This window comes from Chanodichthys erythropterus, chromosome 20 (genome assembly GCF_024489055.1).
Source record: "Chanodichthys erythropterus isolate Z2021 chromosome 20, ASM2448905v1, whole genome shotgun sequence".
NCBI lineage: Eukaryota > Metazoa > Chordata > Actinopteri > Cypriniformes > Xenocyprididae > Chanodichthys > Chanodichthys erythropterus.
In genome coordinates, this window is record NC_090240.1 from 32,214,847 (window position 1) to 32,237,779 (window position 22,933).

The 22,933-nt window shown below is 35.8% G+C and overlaps 1 protein-coding gene across 2 annotated transcripts in view; it reads left to right on the plus strand.

Annotated features, from left to right (window-relative positions):
- The window catches only part of LOC137009460 (uncharacterized), a 59,153-nt gene that overhangs the window by 18,613 nt on the left and 17,607 nt on the right, over positions 1–22,933 (plus strand). For both annotated transcript variants that reach the window (XM_067371708.1, XM_067371707.1), the window contains 3 exons: positions 10,217–10,328; positions 16,869–16,959; positions 20,062–20,148. In XM_067371708.1, the coding sequence (XP_067227809.1) occupies positions 10,217–10,328; positions 16,869–16,959; positions 20,062–20,148 (290 nt within the window). The remainder of the gene's footprint in view (positions 1–10,216; positions 10,329–16,868; positions 16,960–20,061; positions 20,149–22,933) is intronic.

The following is a 22,933-nucleotide window of genomic DNA, read 5'->3' on the forward strand; positions in this document are numbered from 1 at the left end:
TCAAGTGTTCTGCTGAAAATCCCTCTTTGTGATGCAGTTCCCTGAAGCCAAGCTCTATCTTGGATATAATAAGGATGTTGATGTTCTCTTAAGCGCGTCAGAGGTAGCACAAAGCATCTGTTACTTATTTTTGACCACCTTGTTTATTTGGGTCTAAAACATTTGCTTGATTCTTGCTAGTGTTTGAGTCTTGAATAGCTTCAGGAGCTTTATAATGATTTTTTACTCGGTAAAAAATTATTTGCAAATGGAAGTTGGTCCTTGTGATCTCTGCTATTAATATGTAAAGCATCCCTAGAAAATGTTATAAAAACTCTTGAGGCCACATTTTGTGTTTGATTATTGGATTCTAATAGACAAGCACCATTTTATGTCTCTTTGAATGACCTAAAATGCACTTAAAACTAGATTGAGAATTGAAAGGGGCTTTTGTGCAAAGTTCTGCACCAAAACAGGACATTTCCACATTTTCAACTTAGCTCTTCACAAAATGGGTAAATCAAGGCCTCATCTACTAAGAAAGAAAAGAGATTGGATTTCAAAAGCGAGCAAATCCCTGTAAATCTGAACCACAACAATAACATCAGCAGCAACCAAACGGCTGTGAGTTTCTCACACAGGTGCCTCAATTAGGGAAGCAGTATGAAAAATGCATGGCATCCTTACAAGCCTGTGTGTCAGCTATCTCTTCCTTTCCAAGTGTCCTCTTCCCCTGTCTCTGACAAGTTGCGGTGGTAGGCAATCAGGGCCCAGAGCAACCCCCAGGCAATTTATCTCTCAGCCAGTCTAACACGAAGGGGCAAAGGGCTACAGAGCTCGGCAAAATGATAATGCCTTCTCAGATGAATATTGCATGTTGATCAGTAATAACTCAGCCAGAAAACTCCCCCGACTTCATGAAAAAGGAAAGAGACTCGCGGGGTGATTGAGCTCGTAGGAGTTCTTGGATGATGCCAACTGTGATAGCGTGGAAAGAAATGCCCCATCACGTTTGTCCCGTTCTATAGTTTTTCACGCCTGTGACCTAACCGGGATCATGACATTCATTGTTTATGTACCTTTAAGTTTCTCAGGGTTTCGCTGAAGCATTAGACGACACACCGACGGTTAGAAATGCGATGCCTTAGTTCATTACTGCGTAGCTTTATTCCACAGAGACACTGTAGCAGAGCTTAAAGTTGCTCTGCGCACGGATGGCTATGCGGTGAAAATACAGATGGAGGAATTATGGGATTGTGCATTTCACTCGTGTCTGGGTCTTATCATGAATCAGCTTTCCATCCGTAAGTAGTAGTTTTGGCTAAACTTTACCACCCCCCTCATGTGAATAAATAAACAAAACGACTACAAATCATAGCTCAGTGAGGTTTATTTGAATATAGAGTCCAGAATGGTTATGTTATACATATTATTATTAAAAAAGAGTTGTTGCCTACAGAAGCAGTATTTTAAAAACATGGTTTGGGGTCAGTAAGATATTTAAATGTTTTTAAAGTCTCTTTTGCTCACAAAGGCTGCATTTATTTGATAAAATTTACAGAAATATTGTGAAAAACGATTACAATATAAAATCTAATATGCAGATTTAGTGCTCAAGATATATTTCTAATTATCAGACAGTTTGCTTAATATTTTTGTGGAAGCCGTGATACAGTTTTTTTTCAGGATTCTTTGAAAAGAACAGCACTTATTTAAAAAAGAACAATGTAAAGTCTCTTTAATCAAGTTAATGCATCCTCAATAATAGTATTATTTACTAAAAAAATATCACAGACCCCAAACTTTTAAACAGTAGTGTAAGCATATATGCATCAATGCAAGTGTAGGCATAATGCATTCAGTAGTAAATCTGTTATAATAACAGTTCATGGTAATTAAAGTCGGCATGAAATCAAAATTGACCCTATTTATTTTAGCATATTACTAGTCTTGTGGTGAACAAGTTAAAACAGAAAAAAAAATGTTTGTAGTGGTAATCTTTAATCAAAATCTGAAAAGGGGAACACCTCACGTTGCACCTCACCTTACTTCCGGTCTGGAATGGCGTTCCATCTCAGATGACGTCAGTTTGACGGCTTGGGATGAAAACGTTTAAACCACTCCCCTCCAACCGTTAGTCTGCTATGAGGGAGAGATGGAGAGGAGGAGTGCTAAAGTAAAAACCTTCCCACTATTCAATATTCCGTTTCATTTGGAAATACGTCACAACATTAGAGAAAAGTTGTTTGGGACTTTAAAGGCACAATATGTAAGAATTTTGGATTAAAATATCCCAAAACCACTAGAACAGTGTTATATGTTTTGTTGACTTGTGTACTTGCAATATCCCAAATGTTTCCAAGAATGTTTAAATCCAGAGAAATTAGCAATTTTAACCAGGACACACGGACCTTGTCCATGCGTCGCCTATCAATTACATCATACCCGCGTTACCCTAGGTTTCTGGTTTTATTTTGTAGAAATCATGGAAACACCAAAGACACTTATGTATTTTATTAGACAGGCAAGCAACATACGTTCATCAACAGAAAACTAATCATTGTTATATAGCTCAACACAATAAGTCTTAAAGGTGCCCTAGAATTAAAAATTGAATTTATATTGGCATAGCTAAATAACAAGAGTTCAGTACATGGAAATGACATACAGTGAGTCTCAAACTCCATTGACTCCTCCTTATTATATAAATCTCATTTGTTTAAAAGACCTCAGAAGAACAGGCGAATATCAACATAACACGACTGTTACGTAACAGTCGGGGTGTACGCCCCCAATATTTGCATATGCCAGCTCATGTTCCCAACATTATGAAAGGCATTAGACAAGAGCAGCCAGTAACGTCTGAAAATAGCCGTCGCTATTTTCATTTTTAAACACTTGCAGTCTGTATAATTCATAAACAAAAATTAATTCTTTATAAATCTCTCCAACAGTGTGTAATGTTAGCTTTAGCCACGAAGCACTATCAAACTCATTCAGAATCAGTGTAAACACCCAAATAAATACAATACTCACATGACCGAAGCATGCATGCAGCATGCATGACGAACATCTGGTAAAGATCCATTTGAGGGTTATATTAGCTGTGTGAACTTTGTAAATGCACTGTATTATAGAGTCGTGAGCTCGATGGGCAGGGAGCACAAGATTTAAAGGGCCAGCAGCCTGAATCGACGCATAGTTAATGATGCCCCAAAATAGGCAGTTAAAAAAATGGGGTATTTTGAGCTGAAACTTCACAGACACATTCAGGGGACACCTTAGACTTATATTGCATCTTGTAAAAAAACGTTCGATGGCACCTTTAAGTCTTTACCGCGAGTACCATGATTTTCCATGCCTAATATTGATCTGGCTTACTGCAATGTGCAACAAGTGTCTCATAGCATCTACCGAGTGAACGCACAGAGTAGCATTAACGAGTTCATCTTCCCATATAATCTTTAGGGTATTAGGTTAGCTAATTTGGCTTGCTGTCCACTGAGGAGGGGCTCGATGAAGCAGCTTCAACTCGAGCTCTGATACACCCCCCAGTGAATAAATATAGGATATGATTACATAGGGCAACTGAGATGAAGGTGGAGTTTGGGGAGGTGGAGGGATGCTGGAACATCTGAGACTGAAGAGAGGTAAGCAGCTGCTTATATACTCTGGCTGTTGATTGGAAGATTAGATGGGCTCGCTCCTCCCTAAATGATGTTTAGGAACTTTACATATAACAACTTTCAAGACACAAATGTATCTAATATGATAAAACATATTATCTGGCTGTAGACATGAAGACAAGCTACGCCTTTATTTTGAATAAGAGACAAAATTACATATTGTGCCTTTAAAATGCGACTTTTTCCCAGTAATTGTATGTGGAATTTTTATGCTTATTTGGACTGGTGCCCAGCTTTGCTTTGTTACAGACAGTTTGATCATTAGCAACATGCTGGTGTTAAACTGTATTGGAATGTTAGCCTTGTCTTATTTGTATGGTTGCTGCCTGTGTAGAGTAATTCAGATCAGTCGCTTATGAGGTTTCATCTTTGTTACCATTGCTGCCATAGAAGACAGCTGCATATTTAGGTAGGTGGCAGCAGTAAGGCAGCTCACTAGGTTTTGGAACAGACCCATTATGTCCTGTTATATGACTACTTATTTTAGCTCTTGATATAATTTATTGAAGTCGTAGTTCCTAATAATATGACAAACTCAAAGACTGATCTGATGCCAGATACTTTTAGGACTCTGTTGAGACTTTTAACACAACTTTAGAGTCACCATTAGCAGCAGCACTTTTATCCAGAGGACAGTTTTATTGCTTCGAGGTTGCTCTTTCACATCTCTGGAGATTTAAGATAAGATCTCTGAGTCGTAATTGCAGAGTTTGGTATCTTGGCAAATCTGAGTTTGACATATCTTAAACTCTAGAGGTGACACATGAAATGCTCGATTACTAGGAGAAAAAGTTTACTGTCATTGATGTGTTAAATGATATCTTAAGACATCAATGACAGTGAACTTTTTCTCCCCACAGATATGGTTTTGTATTTAGTGGGGTCCAAAAATCTGAGACTACATAGAATTTTTATTTAAACAAGAAAATAATCAGAAAGTTTTAGGATTTTGGAAGATTTTAAGTAAATATATGGCATATAACGAATAAGATTGTGCAGATTTCTAGATCACTAATATCAGCAATTTTGTGATTTTGAGCATTTGAACTTCATACCAAATATGTATATTTAATATGTAAGAATTTTGGATTAAAATATCCAAAAACCACTAGAACAGTGTTATATGTTTTGTTGACTTATGTACTTACATTATCCCAAATGTTTCCAAGAATGTTTAAATCCAGAGAAATAAGCAATTTTAACCAGGACACGGACCTTGTCCATGCGTCGCCTATCAATTACATTGCTTCCATTGAATTGCATGCTTCCATTGAAGCACAAGATGCTCTTTGAAATATATCAAAATGTCTGGATAATGATGTGTTGATGCCATTAAAGCTTAAGTACCAAATATTAAGAGATATAAGAGATTCTGGAATTCATGTACATTTTCCATTTAACCTTTTCACTTATTATTGACTGTATGGACAAAAGCATTAGGACACACCTCTCAATTATTGAATTCAGGTGTTTCAATCAGACCCATTAGCCAAGTTGTGTAAAATCAAGCAACTAGCAATGCCATCTGCATTTACAGCATTTGTGAAAAAAATTAGTCGTTCTGGTGAAGAGCTCAGTGAATTCAAGTGTGGTACTGTGATAGGATGCCACCTTTGCAAAAAGCCAGTTCATGAAATTTCATCCCTGCTAGATATTCCACGGTCAAGTGTATGTGTTATTATTGGAAAGTGGAAGCATTTAGGAACAGCAGCAACTCAGCCACAAAGTGGAAGACCACATAAAGTCAGAGAGGGGGTAATTGAATGCTGAGGCACATGGTGCTGATTCCATAGCTAAAGAGTTCCAAACTTCCACTGGAATAGTATTAGGGCTGGGACAATACATCGATTCTCAATGAATCTGGATTGATCCTGATATTTTCTCTCTCGAATAGATTCTGAGCTTAGTTTTTAACAGCAGATGGCGCTCAAGGCTAGTTTTGAACTGCACACTCAAATGATCATGAAGAAGAGTGCTGCTGAGTCATGTAAGTGGTTAAATATACTTGCACGTCGACTCAGAATGCTTTTATGACGCAAGATTAATGTAAACACAGTCCACTGTGAACACCCTTGTAATTTGCTTCAAATACTATTTCATCAGAATCAATCCGATAATAAATGTATTGTCCCAGCCCTAATTAATATAAGCACAAAACCTGTGATAGGAGCTTCATGGAATGGGTTTCCATGGCTGAGCAGCTGCATGCAAGCCTCACATCACCAGTACAATGCCAAGTGTCAGATGGAGTGATGTAAAGCATGCCGCCACTGGACTCTGGAACGGTGGAAACCTTCTGTGAAGTGATGAATCACACTTCTCTGTTTGGCAGTCTGATGGGCGAGTCTGGGTTTGGTGGATGCCAGGAGAACTTTACCTCCCTGACTGCATTTTGCCAAGTGTAAAGTGTGGTGGAGGAGGGATAATGGTATGGTGCTGTTTTTCAGGGGTAAGGCAAAGCCCCTTACATTCAGTGAAAGGAAACCTGGGAGATTTTGGACAATGCTATGCTTCCAACTCTGTGGGGAAGGCCCTTTTCTATTCCAGCCTGACTGTGCCCCAGTGCACAAAGCAAGGTTCATAAAGACATGGTTGGAGGAGTTTGGTGTGGAAGAAATTGACTGACCTGCACAGAGCCCTGACCTCAACCCCATCGAACACCTTTGGGATGAACTGGAATGGAGATTGCAAGCCAAGCCTTCCCCTCCAACATCACATCACCTCTGCTGGATGAATAACCAAAAATTCCCACAGAAATACTCCAAAATCTTTTGGAAAACGTTCCTAGAAGAGTGGAAGTTGTTACAGCTGCAAAGGGAGGAACCAACTCCGATATTAGAATGTGATGTCATTACAGTCCCTGTTGGAGTAATGGTCAGGTGTCCCAATGCACTGCAAAAAATGCTGTTCTTACTTAGAGTTTTTGTCTTGTTTCTAGTCAAAATATCTTAAAGTTCTTAAATCAATAAGCATTTTCTTGACAAGTAAAAATTATTTTCTTGTTTTCAGGAAAAATAAGTCAAAATTAAATAAGTTTTTCCTTAAAACAAGCAAAATAATCTGCCAATGGGGCAAGCAAAATAATCTTATTTCAAACCGAGAATAAACTATATAATCTTGTTTTCAGTTTGGACTAAGATTATTTTGCTTACCCCATTGGCAGATTATTTTGCTTGTTTTAAGGAAAAACTTACTTAATTTTGATTTGTTTTTCCTGAAAACAAGAAAATAATTTGTACGTGTCAAGAAAATGCTTCTAGATTTAAGAACTTTAAGATATTTTGACTAGAAACAAGACAAAAATTCTAAGTAAGAACAGCATTTTTTGCAGTGTGCTTGTGTCTATATCAGTGGTCTCAAACTGCCGGCCCGTCCTCCCCCTCTACTCGGCCCGCAACTGATCTCAAAAATAAAACATAATCCGGCCCGCTAAATTATTATGATTATTCTCTAGTTGCTACCTGTCTGATATGCAAAGAAAAAGTCGCCGTTCAGGGGCATTCACATATCGCGTCACATAAGCGGCCGCGCCGCATTCTCCTTCTTTCCAATGCGCTTTAGCTCCAGTGGCGTCTGTCGTTGCTATGCAACCATGAGCTGCGCTCTCAACCGCGTCGCTTCTATTATGAGCGCGCTTGCCTAAATTACAGTTAAAGCACTCGACTTTAAGTCACGAGCGTCGATTTAAACCACCGAAACGCGTCAGATTCAACCATTAAACGTTACCGATGCTTAAACGGCATCTTGGACAAATGTGTCTCAGCTATGTGAGCACAAGCGCTGCCAGGTGTCTGTCAAGAAACAGAAGAGTGTACAGATGTATTCAGGGATTGTATTTGTTCAGTACAGTGTTGTTCAGTGCATGATTTTAATGTTATTTAAGCTAACATAAAGTAAGGGAAATACTTCCACTAAATGTTAAAAACTAATAACGTATGTAACAATGAGAGATTTTTTATTTTTTGGCAAAATAAAGTTTATATATAGCTCCAGTTTTTTGTTTATTTCTGACCCCTCCACACCACAAGTGTTGCTGGTTTTGTTCCTAATTTCCTTTTTTTTATTCCATGCACCTTGTTGGATGTGAGAAGTTGCACCAGACTATTGCAATTAATAATATTATATTAGTAGTATTATATTAGTAATAGTATTATATAATTATATTACACTCTGTAACAATGAGAGAGACACTGCTGTTTACATTTAGTACGGTAAATAAGATATTTATAGTATAGGTATACAAATATTTTAGTAGGCCTAATGAAATTTGAAGTAAAAGAAATAATGCAAAGGAAAGTAAATTTTCTGAAATGTTGCGCTTTCTTGCACTTGAATGTTAATATGGGCCTCCTATGAGGTGTCAATCACAGAAACGGCCCCCTGCCAGTTTGAGTTTGAGACCCCTGGTCTATATAGTGTATATGTGATTTTTCTTTGTGTGTGTGTGTTAAACTAGAAAACTGCTAAAGAGAAGCATTTATGCAAATGGACTCAGTCATTTTACTAATCTTTCAGTCTTTCTTGGAGCTATAGCTAATAGCTTTAAAATGAACATCACCCCTTGAGTCCACTGTCTTTATAAATAAAACAAAAAGGTTTGCCTATTTCTGAATTCAACAGCTGTATCATAGCATCCCATTTTGATGTATTTGAACTCTTTTGCTCCCACTGCATATACCACCCATAAAGAAAATATATCACTAATTGAAAACCCATGATTAGAGCTGCAATTACTGCTTGAAGACTTCATAGGGGTTTGGTTGTTCAGCTGGTGGTGAGCTACTGGGATCATGAGTGAGGAACTGCAGTCTGAAGTCCCTGTCAGTTCCTACAGCTCTGGCTGTTTTCAGTGCAATCACACACCTGGGAAATAAGGACAGCATATAATTTTACAAAAGTGGCACATAATAGCACAAGTACAAAATTATATGTTAATGTAAGTGAAGATGTTATTCTCCCTCATTTATTATTTTTTTTTAGTGTAGGATTTGTGATTTTTTTTAAACGGTTGATTCCAAAAAATAAATAATTAGCTTTGAAAGTGTCATTGTACTGAAGCAAATTATTAAAATATTATGTTTATATTCATTAAAGGGTTAGTTCACCCAAAAATGAAATTTCTGTCGTTAAGTACTCATCTTCATGTCGTTCCAAACCTGTAAGACCTTCGTTAATCTTTTGAACACAAATTAAGATATTTTTGATGAAATCTGTTTTCGTTGCAGAGCTTCAATGTTTACGTCCAAATGGCGGCTCAGTATTGGTTGGCTCCTGCGTCAGCATCACACGCTTGTGTCGTGCTGCTCACATGACCAGAGACAGCCAATACTGAGCCACCGTAAACACTGAAGCTCTGCAATGAAAATAGTGTAGCAGTATGACGGGACAGACGACTTTGTTGAATAAAGTCCTTATTTTTGTTTTGTTTTTGCGCACAAAACATATTCTATTCACTTCATAATATTAAGGTTGAACCACTGTAGTCACGTTGACTGTTTTAACTATGTTTTTAGTACCTTTCTGGACCTCAAAAGGTGCAATGTCGTTGTGTGTCTATGTGTGTACCAGATACCCTCGGATTTTGTCAAAAATATCTTAATTTGTGTTCCGAAGACAAACAAAGGTCTTACGGTTTTGGGACAACATGAAGGTGAGTACTTAATGACAGAAATTTCATTTTTGGGTGATGACAGCATATCTGAGATAAACGCAAAGATAAATCAAAGCAGATCTTTTTTTTCATTTTTTATGTAAAAATTACAACCTGTGCAATGCCACTTTAAACCAAAATGACACATTTCGAAAACTGCTTAAGTGTGCACACCTTGTTATAATTGAGTATGTGAGTGTTCAGAATAAACTAATCATCAAGCTCACGTGAAGTAGTATTCACATTTGTTTTCTTTTTACAAAGAAATATACTGCAAATTATGATATTAAAATGCACACTTTCATCCGCCCTTCATTTTCACCTTATGAAATATCAAAGTGGGCGTCATGAATGCTAAATACTCTGTTAAGTTTTTTATGATTTTTACATGGCCTCCCATGTTTATAAGAATGGATGAAATCAAGAAGATATCTTTGCTTCATATATGCTATGAAAGAACCTTCCTTTCATACTGGATTAAATGCCAATTTTTTCTCTGTTCTGCAACTTGGTGCAAACAGGAAAAAGAGGCTTAACATTGTAATTGTACCCTTGAACCTGGTGCCACTCAATCAAAGTGTGAATATGTTGCTGTAATGAGCGTCATCCCAGCCGCCACAGCTCCCATTATTTATACCTTTTTTTCTGTTTGCAACTTCAGCACAGCTAGGTTTATTAGGTAAAATGAAATTCCCATCAATTCAGGTTTTGTACAATGCAAATCAGCATGCATCTAGCTCTCCCTGGATCATGTATAGAGAGGTAATTAAGCACACAACACTTTTGTCTTCAAAATGCGCTTGGAGTTTTTTATCGCAGGTGCTGTCAGGAGAGGTTGTTTCAAGAGTTGCTCAAGACTGAATGTGTGTGTGTAATTTTGTAATGTGTATTGTTCCCACAGATATTTTCCTCAAAAGTTTCCCTGTGCATCCAAAAGATCTCAAGGACAAATTGTTGATTATAAATGAAGAGGAAGGGGGTCTCTCAGACGAGCATATTGCCTCTCTCAGGAGGTAAGAGATACATGGAGACAAAGCAGCCTGCCAGACTCCACACCTGACACAATAGTTCATGTCTTGAATGTGTATTGATTAATTGTTGGTCTATGAACACATACAGACTGATGTCTTTGACGGCTTTTTCAGCTTCTCTTTAAGAGTGCCGTGTTTTAAAGATGCCGTATCTATGGGATCAGATTCCCGCCAATAGTATTGCGGTCACGGATCAAAAAATAATACCACATGTATAACACATGTAAAAATATATAGCACAAACTTAAAAAAAATAATGCAAAATGATCGGAATGGCAAAGAACATGGTCACGGATCAAAATATAATAAGCGTAAATCGAAAAATCAAAAGCACATTTAAAAAAATAACAAGCATGAATCAAAACTTTAAACACATTAAAAATGATATTGCACAAATCTTAAACTTGTGTTTATGCGTTCTTAAAAGTTGTTTTCCTTGCTTTTATTACTCTTTTCTTTCTGCTCTCTTTACATTTTCTGCTTATATTTTACTCTTTTGTGCGCTTGTGCAGTTTTTCTCTTTGCTCTTCTTTCTACGTTCTGCTCTTGCTTTTCCAAATGTTGCAGTTCGAGTTTCATGTAAATTAGGCTGGGCTTAAGCGCCACCATTGGTCCACTAGTTCTAGATTGACAGCTCCTCCTCTAGCCAATCAATCGAAGGGAGGGAGATGACATCACTTCAATGCGACCCATACTGATGCTCACACTCATACAGGAGAAGATAACAGTTTAATCTGAAACTTTACACGGACTTTCAATCTGTAAAGTTATCTGAACTATGGACAAATAATTCCTCTTTTTGAGATACTCTTTTTATTGTGCAGTCTACTTATGATTGTTAATCTTTATGTTCATAATATATGGTATTTGGTGTTAAAATATTACTTGACTCATGGTGCTAATATGCTAAGGCTACTGTAGCTAATATATTTCTTAATTGTTGTTAAACGATCATAGGTAAATTAATTCTAAGACTGAATGTATCATCTCTGCATTGACTACGATAGTGTTACAGAGAAGATAGTTACAGAAACCAGGGGGATTTGATATGCAGTGATTTATTCACACATTTATTGTGTTTAATTACATAACTACATAATTGCACAATACTATAAGATTAATGTTTTAAATAAAAACAAAATTACAGATACAGATATGTAGGTGGCGGAGAGTTCATTCAAACTTCTCGTTCAAATCAGGAATTCATTAATGAAACACTGCTGTGTTGCTCAGAGACGAGCGAAGCTGTTCTGCTGTGACTTTGTTTGATACTCCTTTCATTAAAATAGTGCAAAAACACATTCAAAATTAACTTATATAATAGCTATATTGATTTATACAACAGCTCAATAAACATTTGCAATTGCTCTAATATTGGGGAAAACACTGATGTGAAGGCTATTGCTTAACTTTATAATTTTATAATCTCAGTGTTAAAATGTGATCAAATTCATAAACCAACACCCGTGTCAATGACATACTGTACATGGAAGACAAAATCTATAAATCTGTTTACAGGAAAACAATACATGACAAAATATGCACAGTTTACTATTACGAGCAACATACAATGATCTAAACCAGTGGTTCCCAAACTTTTTAGAGTGGAGTACCCCCTGAGACACTTACCATCCTTCTGCATACCCCCTCTCTTCCACTTAGATTGTAAATTTTCCATTAAGGGACAATATTTGCCCCCTAAATTGACTTTCTAGTGCAGTTTTTGATCTTTATGAATACCTTTACAACAATAATAATGTTTTAAATTAAAAAAAATGTTCAATAGAGAAATATGCAATGCTAAAAACGTGAAAAGTGATTATTTTAAATACTAAAACCGCCAGTAGATGGCGGTAAGTCACTGTCTTAATGCCTGAGTCATCGAGTCATTCATTCAAAGAAGCAAGTGGCTGTATTTATGAATGAATCATGACTTTCACGAACAATTCATTCAAAGTTGCAGATTCGTTCTCGAAGCACTGCTGTGTTGTAATCCTGCTGTTGTTTTCGTTGCAAAATAGAGCAAATACTGACAATACTGTGAAGAATAACACTTAATATTACCCCTTTGTTTGTTGAACTGTTGTGTGGATATTTGGATTTGCATTCTTGCTCATATAATATTATCAACATTAAAAACAAGAACTCACAAAAGGTAGGCTATGTTTTGTATCAAGAGTTTGAATCTTAAATTGATATTTAAGCCCGAGAGACAACAAGCAAGCATATTATTATTAATATTATTGTATGAATACTAAAAATATCTAACAGTAACATAACAGGTATAGACGATCCAGGCACACATAAGAGTGATGTTGTGAGGCTGCTGCATGGTGGACGCTGCGTTTCACGGTGCCAAGTCCAGTGATAGGTGCATTAAAGATTAATATAACAATGATAGATCGTCAGACAGGCACAACTGTGACAGGTTGTCGTTAGGATGGTAAATTTAACAATAAAAGATTGTCCAGGTAGAAGTAGCCTATATACCGGTGACAGGTCGAGTTGCAGGTACATATGTATGAAGGTACATATGTACATATGTTATAATGTATATATATGCATTATAACAGTGTCCTGCAACAGAAAGAGTTTACCACAGCTCGGAAATTGCCAGCTGTGATGGTTATCTTCTCCTGTATGAGTGTGAGCATCAGTAGCCATGAGTCGCACTGAAGTGATGTCATCTCCCTCCCTTCGATTGATTGGCTAGAGGAGGAGCTGTCAATCTAGAACTAGTGGACCAATGGTGGCGCTTAAGCCCAGCCTAATTTACATGAAACTCGAACTGCAACATTTGGAAAAGCAAGAGCAGAACGTAGAAAGAAGAGCAAAGAGAAAAACTGCACAAGCGCACAAAAGAGCAAAATATAAGCAGAAAATGTAAAGAGAGCAGAAAGAAAAGAGTAATAAAAGCAAGGAAAACAACTTTTAAGAACGCATAAACACAAGTTTAAGATTTGTGCAATATCATTTTTAATGTGTTTAAAGTTTTGATTCATGCTTATTTTTTTTAAATGTGCTTTTGATTTTTCGATTTACGATTATTATATTTTGATCCGTGACCATGTTCTTTGCCATTCCGATCATTTTGCATTATTTTTTTTAAGTTTGTGCTATATATTTTTACATGTGTTTTTAATTTTGTGATTCACGTTTATTATTTTTTGATCCGTGACTGCAATACAATTGGCGGTAATCTGACCCCATACGTATCATTTATTCAGATCTTGGTTAAATGTTAGATAGCAAATAACACTTGCTATTACAACTATCAAAGAGACTGTCAATATATACTTGCATGTATAGAATCAAACAACATACAGTATATATGATCTTAAAAGTTTTGCAGCCCATCCTCAGCCTAACCACATGCTCTACACTTCACCACAATGGTAACCCTACAAAACTAACATAACAAACCCCCTGTAAATCCCAACATAACACAACATTAAACACTAACTTATGTCTCCCTATGTTAATCTTGTTAACACACAAAATAACACTTATCTTCAATATTTCAACATTCATTTATACAGTCTGACACAAAGCTTGCTGGGAATTAGAAATCTGCTGCAACTCAACCCTATCATATTAAGTTCAGCTTACTGCAATATAATTTTGAGTTCACACAACTTTTTTCAATTAACTTTCATTATTATTTGACTAACAAACTCATTTCATTTAAATAATTCCACTGTTCGCTTTTACAGTGACGACTTTAAGGAACTTCTTCAGTATGTCAGTCTGATAGCAAAACACTGAATTTATCATATTTCTTGTCAAATTATATTTGAAGTATACCTGGTAGAACAATGCACGGTTTTGTCAGTTCATTGTTTTGTGTTTATTAGCTTGTTGTCTATTTTATCTTTGGGAGGTTTATGTGACAAGTTGAGCAGTGATACAATACGGTTCAAAAGTTTGGGGTCAGCAAGATTTTTTAAAGATTTTGAAGTCTCTTATGCTCACCGAGGCTGCATTTATTTGATCGAAAATACAGTAAAACTGTAATATTGTGAAATATTATTTCAATTTAACACCTTGACCTTATGGACAATTTTTTCTTTTTCAGTTTTGTTTTTTTTTTGATCATTTTGCCTGTGTTAATGCTAACTGCATATATTTTGGCTCAGGTGTTTATTGGAATTTTACTATTTCACCCCCATTTCCTTTAAAAAATCGATTTTGCACTAGGTACAAAAAATAGTTCCTCTCAGGACAAAAAGTCCCCACTGAAACCCATTAAAATGGCATTTTTTAATCCAGGGGCCATTTAACTATAAAATATTACTATCTTTGTTACAATCTTTGTCATTCTGTTGGCAAGGCTTCAAAATTAAAAATGTTTTACCAGATGGTGCCTTTTTCTCAAGTTTGGCCCATAAAGCAAATACTCTCTTTATTCCCGACTTCTCCTTATGCATATTATAGAGCCAGTTGGATAAATTATGCAGCTATAATTGGTGTGTATGTCAGAGTGTGGTTTGTATGTGTGTTATAAAAAAATTGTGTGTGTGTGCTTGTAATATTTCAGAGAGAAAAACTTTGCCAATCAAACTGCCAATCACAAATCCAACCACTGTGTGTATTAGTGAAGTTTTGCTGGAATCTAATGGGGAAAATTTGGTACTGCATCCAAACAAAATCTTACTGAAAGCTCATTTTATGAGATATCAACCTCAAATTTGGAACACAACTTGTTTAGATTAATGGCTTTGATTTTCTAGCAATTTTAGAGTTCAACAGGTTTCATAAAATATATATTTTATATAAAATAATGTTTCTCATAAACTTAAACCTTTATAACTTTTTTTCTTCAACAATAATCTGCCAAGGGTCTTTAAAACGAGACCAAACTTAATTATGTGCTCCCCGTCTTCAAATTTTTTTAGTTTTTTTTGACATGGACATTTTTGTCCACTATGGGCCTATGTGTAACTTTTTTTAATTGACCCTCAAGGGTTAAAACAACCGTTTTCTATTTTAGTGTACATTTTTGTGTAGAATATCATTTATTCCTGTGATCAGAGCTGAATTTACAGCATCATTCCTCCAGTCTTCAGTGTCACATGATCCTTCAGAAATCATTCTAATATGCTGATTTGCTGCTCAAGAAACATTTCTTAATATTAGCAATGCATATTTATGTTTTATTTTATTTTTTTGAAAGCGTGATACATTTATTTGAAATAGATTTTTTTTGTAACATTATTAATGTCTTTCACTTTTGATCAATTGAATGCATCTTTACTTAATAAAAATATTGATTTCTTTAAAAAAAATCTTACTGACTTTAGAAACAGTAGTTTTAGCAGTGTGATATGCTAAATTATACCATTTAAATAAATTTTAAACACATTTTATATTTATTTGATGGTTTTATGCACTTTTATGTCCAGAATAGATAATATATATATTTTTTAATAATTTTTTTAAGACAGTTAAGGGTATAAACTCTATAAGAGTATGTGCACATCCCACTATACATGCATGCACACTGAAAAAAGATTCTTGTCCATGTTATTAGTCAATGACCCTTTTATAAAATATAAATGAAAATGTAGCGGTTGAGATCAGCAGACCACAGTTAAATGTGAAAGAACAGAGTGAGGTCTGTGTTTTGAAAGATACTCCAGTGGTGGATGTAATGAAGACCACAGAGACACGAGAGGGCAGTTCATGTTAAGGAAGACACCATAGCGTTTCTTTAATGCTAATATAAAAGAACATATGCCAGGCTCTCTTAACAGAACTGCCTGCTTATAAAACTTTTATCTGATGTATTTGAGGAAAAGAAAACTATTGAGTTGCCCTGAGGGAAGCTGGAGAAATGCTTTCTCCTCTGCATTTGACTGCAAGAAACATCCTTAGATGACTGCTGGAGGCCGACCTGCATGCGGGAGGCATAATCTAATGTACCTACTGAGAGATTTATATTTATTTAGCCAAATATGGCGGATATCTAAGTGAGGCCACATGGGCTTTTGAATACAATCTTAATCGAGATGGTCCCAGCAGAAACTGCAATATTAATGGTAGGTGGCTGTAGTTTCTCCATCGGAACATCCTTGGGCTCATGAAATAGTCAGTGTGGTATGGATTTGAAACACACTAAAATGACCTGAACACAGGTCTATTTTGGAGGTGAGCTGAGTTCAAACAGGAACAGCCAAACATCAACTACCTGAGCACTTTATACAAGCTGACTGCAACTTGGCTTTTAATCAACCTCTGTTCCTCGGGCCACTGGAAATCAGAGTAGCATGCACCCTTTTCAGAGGACTAGATGGAGAGATGCAAAGAGAGAAAGAGGCAATCTTGTAGAAGAAAATAGGCTCGCTAGGCAGTCAACCTGTAAAAAAGGAACAAGGGTTGTGTGACATCCTTTTAGAATTGTGCACGCTTAAAATGGGCATCTGTGAAGTATTTATGAAGCAGAGAGGTTGGACAGATGTAAAATAAATTAGGGCAGGCATTTCAGTGCTTTGCCATGTTTTCATTTGTTGTGTTCTTCATCAGATATGTGCCCACCGCGGATGACATTGAGATGTATAAATCGCACAAAGGAGACGTGACTGAACTGCATGTGGTGGACCAGTACATGATGGAGGTAAAGATATCACGCTCCGGTTAATCGCTGAAATAATGGAGCCGATAACAAGCAGTGATGTGATAGTCACGTGATGTCTGCAGTATTTCTCTTTCTTCAGATATATTCTTTAAATAATGCAACTTTTGATTATTAAAACAAAAAGTATATTATCATATTTCAGCATACTTTAATGCAAAAAAAAAAAAAAAAACCTGCATAAAAAGTAAGTCTAAATTTTTACAGTAAAAAATGCGGGGTTAAAAACAACCCAAGTTGGGTTGAAAATGGACAAACCCAGCGATTGGGTTGTTTTAACCCAGCAGTTGGGTTAAATGTTTGCCCAACCTGCTGGGTAGTTTTATTTAACCCAACTATTGTTTGAAAAATGACTATATGGCTGACTTAAAATGAATCTAAAATGAAATTAAAATGTTCATTTATTAAACATATTAATAAATGTTAATTTTCAAGATATTTTGGGTTCATTTTAAGTAAGCAATACTGTAATTTTTAAACAATAGTTGAGTTAAGTAAAACTACCCAGCAGGTTGGGCAAACATTTAACCCAATCGCTGGGTTTGTCCATTTTCAACCCAACTTGGGTTGTTTTTAACCCAGCATTTTTTAGAGTGTAGGATTTTGTTTTTGCATTATCACATTATTTTCATATATATATGTATGGGTCAATGACGTGACGGGATCTTTTATATGTAGACGGGATTTCTTTTAGAAAGCTTTTAATTATATTTTGCTACATATAAAGGTATTTTAAAGATTTTGAAGTGTCAAAAGGTCATTCTGTTTAACCGTCCAAAGGCCAATACAGCCATTTCTTTTGTGATTAAAATATCTTAAAATGTAATAGATATTTATTTTTTTTATTCTGACATGATTTTATAACATCATATATCAACACAGTGCAAAATGGTATTAAAATTATGTGTAGAAGTCGTTGATTTGTAATGAGAAAGAATGTCCGGCAAAATTAATTTCACTGATGTCATTCGGAGTAACCAATATAAAGGGACCATTTTGGATCAAGTCATTAGAAAAAGTCTTAGATCTTTGAATTCAGCTCATAAAAAATGGGGGCAAAAACAAAGGTGTTGCTTTTATAATTTTGTTCAGTGTATATATAAACAGTATCATGACAACACTCGGAAGAGTTTAGCATGGTAATATAAGGACTATACATACAGGTGGAGCTGGGGAAGTTGGAGGGTTTCAGAGGAACTTTGAATGCTGAAAATTGCTATAGGAAACGCAGACCAACTATTTAATGTTGAGCAGCAAGCTCATTGGCCGCAGATGCAACAGAATATATATATGTTTGTGTATATTTCAAATCAACATTTAAGAAATTTATACTACCATGCACCACTGTCTTTGTAAATATATGATGCAAGTACTTTAGTAAGTACTTTATAAATGCTAAGAATTGTGTCATCAATTTTTTTGCATTGCCGTTTAGAGAAAATTTGAGAAAATATCACAATTCTAAATTAATAATGGTGCAAAACAAGTTTCAATTGCAAAATATAAATTGGTTTGAAATCTCTCATGTATATTAGTCTGCATTATGCATTACCTAAAGATTCTGGGCCATCTAGTCAGTCGGCTAGGTCGGCTTATGTGTGCAGAGTCATGTTTTCATGTCTCTAAGTGCATCGAATTTTTCCGAACCTCATTATGTGAAAAATCCATGCAGGGATTTAATTTGACAGCTGTTGGTTTGAATTCTTAACCTTCATCTTCACACTGCAAATGAACCGCTCGACTTGATAAAGGGATTTTATTTGAGAATTTAGCAGTTGCTGTCTTCTGTTTCAGAGGGATCTTTAGTAATTTTAACAACCATGGACATGGCGTTTGTGATGCATTAATCAAAGTGCCAGTCCATTCCAAAGGTTTGAGACTGGGATTTATAGAAGTGATTTTTAGTGTTTCACAAATTTCTGCAAACATCGTTCCTGGATAATGAGCCCTGCATAATGATATCTTACACCTTCCAGCAGTGGTGGTCACTTAAAATGCATCAGATATCTGAGATACATAATACATAAAACATGTAAAATATAAATGTCTTTACCTTGAAATATATATATGTGTGTATCTAACCTGAGGGCAATACATCATGTTGTATTTCAGCCGATATCTGGGAACCTGTTGAATGTGTATGACTGAATCTCTGGCAAAAACATGTCATATTTCACCCCAAAATCAAAAGACTAAAATTATAAAGTATGTTCTATTTAATGACAAACAAGGATCGTTGTGGTTTTTGTGCATTGTGACATTATTTTCATGAAAATTAAGCTGATTTCCCAAATCCTCAATGCAAATAATGCATAAAAAATGCAACAAAAAAAATTGCATAATGCAAAAAAATCTTTTTCATTACCATAATGTGAGAAAGTATATATATTTTTTAAATGGAAAAGTACTTAAACATACATACGTATTTGTTGTACCACCTAATTTACTGATTTTAATAAAAATATAATTGTGTTACATAATTTGAATGAAAAAATAAAGAAACTTTCACTTAATTGTCATGAAAATAATGCATCAAGATGCAAAAAAAATCTTTACATATATATATTTTAACATTTAGTTTATTAATAAATGCTATAAAAATGTATTATTCAATGTTACTTCATGATTCCTATGCTGTAAAAAAAAAGAATTGTTGGTTTAACTTAAAAAAGTAAGTTACTTAGTTGTCTTAATTTTAAATTCATTGAAATTAAAAATTTCAGTTAATACAATGAATGCGATTAGTTTAATCAACAGAAACTGAAAATATTATGTTATCTGAACCACATTATTAAAGTTGATTTGACAAAAGAAAAATTGTTGTGATAATAAAAAAATAATTTGTACAGTGCGGCATCAACTAATCTTAACCTGTAGAATCCTATTGTAAAGTGGGTCCTAAAGTATAATCATATAAATATATAATTGTTCGCTTTGATTTTGGTGTGAAATAAGACCTGGATTTTTTCATTTTCTATTTGTGAGATTCACCCGTATGAACCAAATTGAGCACGTGTGAAGGTGTTGCTGCATATCTTGGTGACATTGTCTAGGCTGTTTTATGACATATCACCTCTTCCTCAGATGTGTAACATCCCGAACCTGAGCGCCCGCCTGGACCTGCTGCTCACGCTGCGAGAGCTGCCCATCTGTATGGAGGACCTCACGCCGGTCAGACTCGCATTACAAACACCTCATATGCACCTGTCAGTCATGTTTGTGTCAGCCTGTCTCGGTTTCTCTTGCCTTTTGCCTCTCTTTTTCTCTGAACTCTACTGAATTACTTACCGATAGGGCACATTCAGAATACGCCGCCAATATTATTTTTTTTAGATGATACAAGAAAAGAGAGGCACTTTTGGATGCATTCATTATTACTTTTAAGTTATGATAAGCAGCATGTATGTGTGTGTGCATTCATTTGCATGTTTGTGTGTGTGCGCTGGCATTTGTTTTGCAGTTAGCACTGCACTGATGATTATGATTGACAGAAGAAGAAAATGAAAAGTTTGTTTGTGGAAAAACAATCTCATGTGAACTCAAGTCTCACAGTACGCCTGGAGGAAATCAGTATTGAAGCTGTGCAAAGGTGGCTCCTGAGGCACACAGCTGAACGAAGGGGGGGGGAAACAAAGAGAAAGAATAAAAAGCTCATTTACTAATGCAAAAGATAATCTTGGCAGACAGCAGGTGCTTGGAAAAAATAAATGAAATGGACTTGAGGTGAAAAAAAAGATTCGTGCATTAATACACAGGGGTTCTGTTCCCAACGAATCAGCACTTAGAGTGGGCTGAAAGAGTTTCTAATGGCAAATTTCCTTCAAGTCATTTATTAGTTAGAGAGAGGTAGTGCCGGGAGAAGGAGATGTAGCCCAAAGAGCACTCTGAAGGCTTTTTCTACCTGCGAGTAAAAAAAAAGTTGAAATCACTCTTGTACTTTCGATGCATCTCAAAAGTTCGTTTTTATTTGAGTCCCTTATACCCACCTGGCTCCTCTACTCTGCACCACTAATACATTTCTCTCTCATGTTAAGTTCACTCAGCGCTGCGAAATCCCTCTAATGAACAAATGTAGCGTTTTAAAGGTATGCAGGCAGAGATGTAACATTCATTTTCAGAAGATTTTCTGTGTGAACAGATGATTATATACTGGATGAGTCCTGGAGGTTTAAGTGTGGAGGTCAGGATCATGGACATGTGGGGGATTTTTCCAGAGGTTATGGGTGTTATATGGCATCAAAATAGGCCTGACTCAGCATTTGAGTGTCAGTAAGGGCTTACGTTTTTTCGCCTCAGGGAATTGACAGCTATTTTAGCCGATGTTGCTCTTCTGTCCACCTTGCCCTGCTCGGTGGTGTCACAGACTGTCGTCAAAGATACTGGAATTTGAGTATGTGTTGGTGTGAGAATGTATATCTGAAAATCCACTTGCATATAGCATTAAGCCCGGCTACTTTATTTATTTAGACTCTCGTATTTCAAAATATGATGGCATTACAATGTCTGATTAAATGCTATATTTTAAAATATACATGTATATTATAATATACATATAGAAGAATATATATATATTTATACAAAAACAAAACTAAAATAACTTTGTGTCATTCTCATACATTGTTTACATCCAGCACTTCCAGGTTCTACGTCAGAACGCTGACTCGTTATTGGCCGGCTCCTGCGTCAGCATCACACGCATGTGTCGTGCTGATCACGTGATCAGTTTTGGCCAATAGTGAGAGGGCATTCGGACATAAACATGGAAGCCTTCACTGTGCTTACTGCGATTAACTATGTAAGGATAATGACAGGGAAAAAAAGAGATTGTTGAATAAAGTCGTTATTTTTGTTTTGTTTTTGCGCACAATTCTCGCCACTTCATAAAATTAAGGTTGAAACACTGTAGCCAAATGGGCTATTTTAACAATGTACCTTTCTGGACCTTGAAAATGTCAGTTAAAGTGCTGTCTATGGACGAGTCGATTTTATCAAAAATATCTTAATTTGTGTTCTGAAGATGAACGAAGGTCTTACAGGTGTGGAACGACATGAGGGTGAGTAATTAACTAACCCTTTAATATTAACCAGCAATAAATTGCTAAGTATTGTAACTATTTTATAAATGCTGCATTATTTACAACAGAAATCCAAAATTATTTCTAAATAGCTATTTGGTTTTTGCTTAACATTATTTATGGTCTTGTCAGCTCAAAAGGAGAGTTATTATATTTTAATTTTTTGGGAAAAACTGCATCAATGAACGTGTTTTAAGGAAATAAATTGAGTGCATTTTGATTTCATGTTCTCTTTAAAGGAACATAAGATGAAATAAATGGATAATTCACCCAAATTTGAAAATTCTGTCATCTTTTACTCACCCTCATGTCATTCCAACCCTGTATGGCTTGCTTTATTCCGTGGAACATAAATGTTTTGTCTATATGGTGAAAGTCAATGGGGTCCAATGTTGTCAATGTTGTTTGGACCTCAACATTCTTCAAAATATCTCCTTTTGTGTTCCACAGAAGAAAGAAAGTCATACAGGTTTTGAATGACATGAGTCAACATGTTTGGGTGATCTATCCCTTTAAAATGCTATTTTTGTCTGAAAATGTTATAGCGTAACTTAGTTTGGACCCCAAGAAAACGTCTTCCATTGTTATGAGTTCCCAAAACAAGTACCCAGAGTTCTCTTTCCTCCACTGCTATTAAATCCATGGGATTGTCTTTTTAAACCTGTAACATTAAGGCGGATTTAGCCACCATCTGACAGGCTGGGTGCTAGGGTGTAAAATTGGTCTGGCTTAGAGTGGGGAATACTGAAAAGCTCTCTAGGTGTGTTGTGCTTTGTCTAAACGCTGTCAAAGGAATGCTAACTCCTTGTGGCATTGTGAGCTTTTAGTAAACAGAGTGTGCAATGCTCAAAGAGCTCGTGAGGTTAGCGAAACACGGGAGT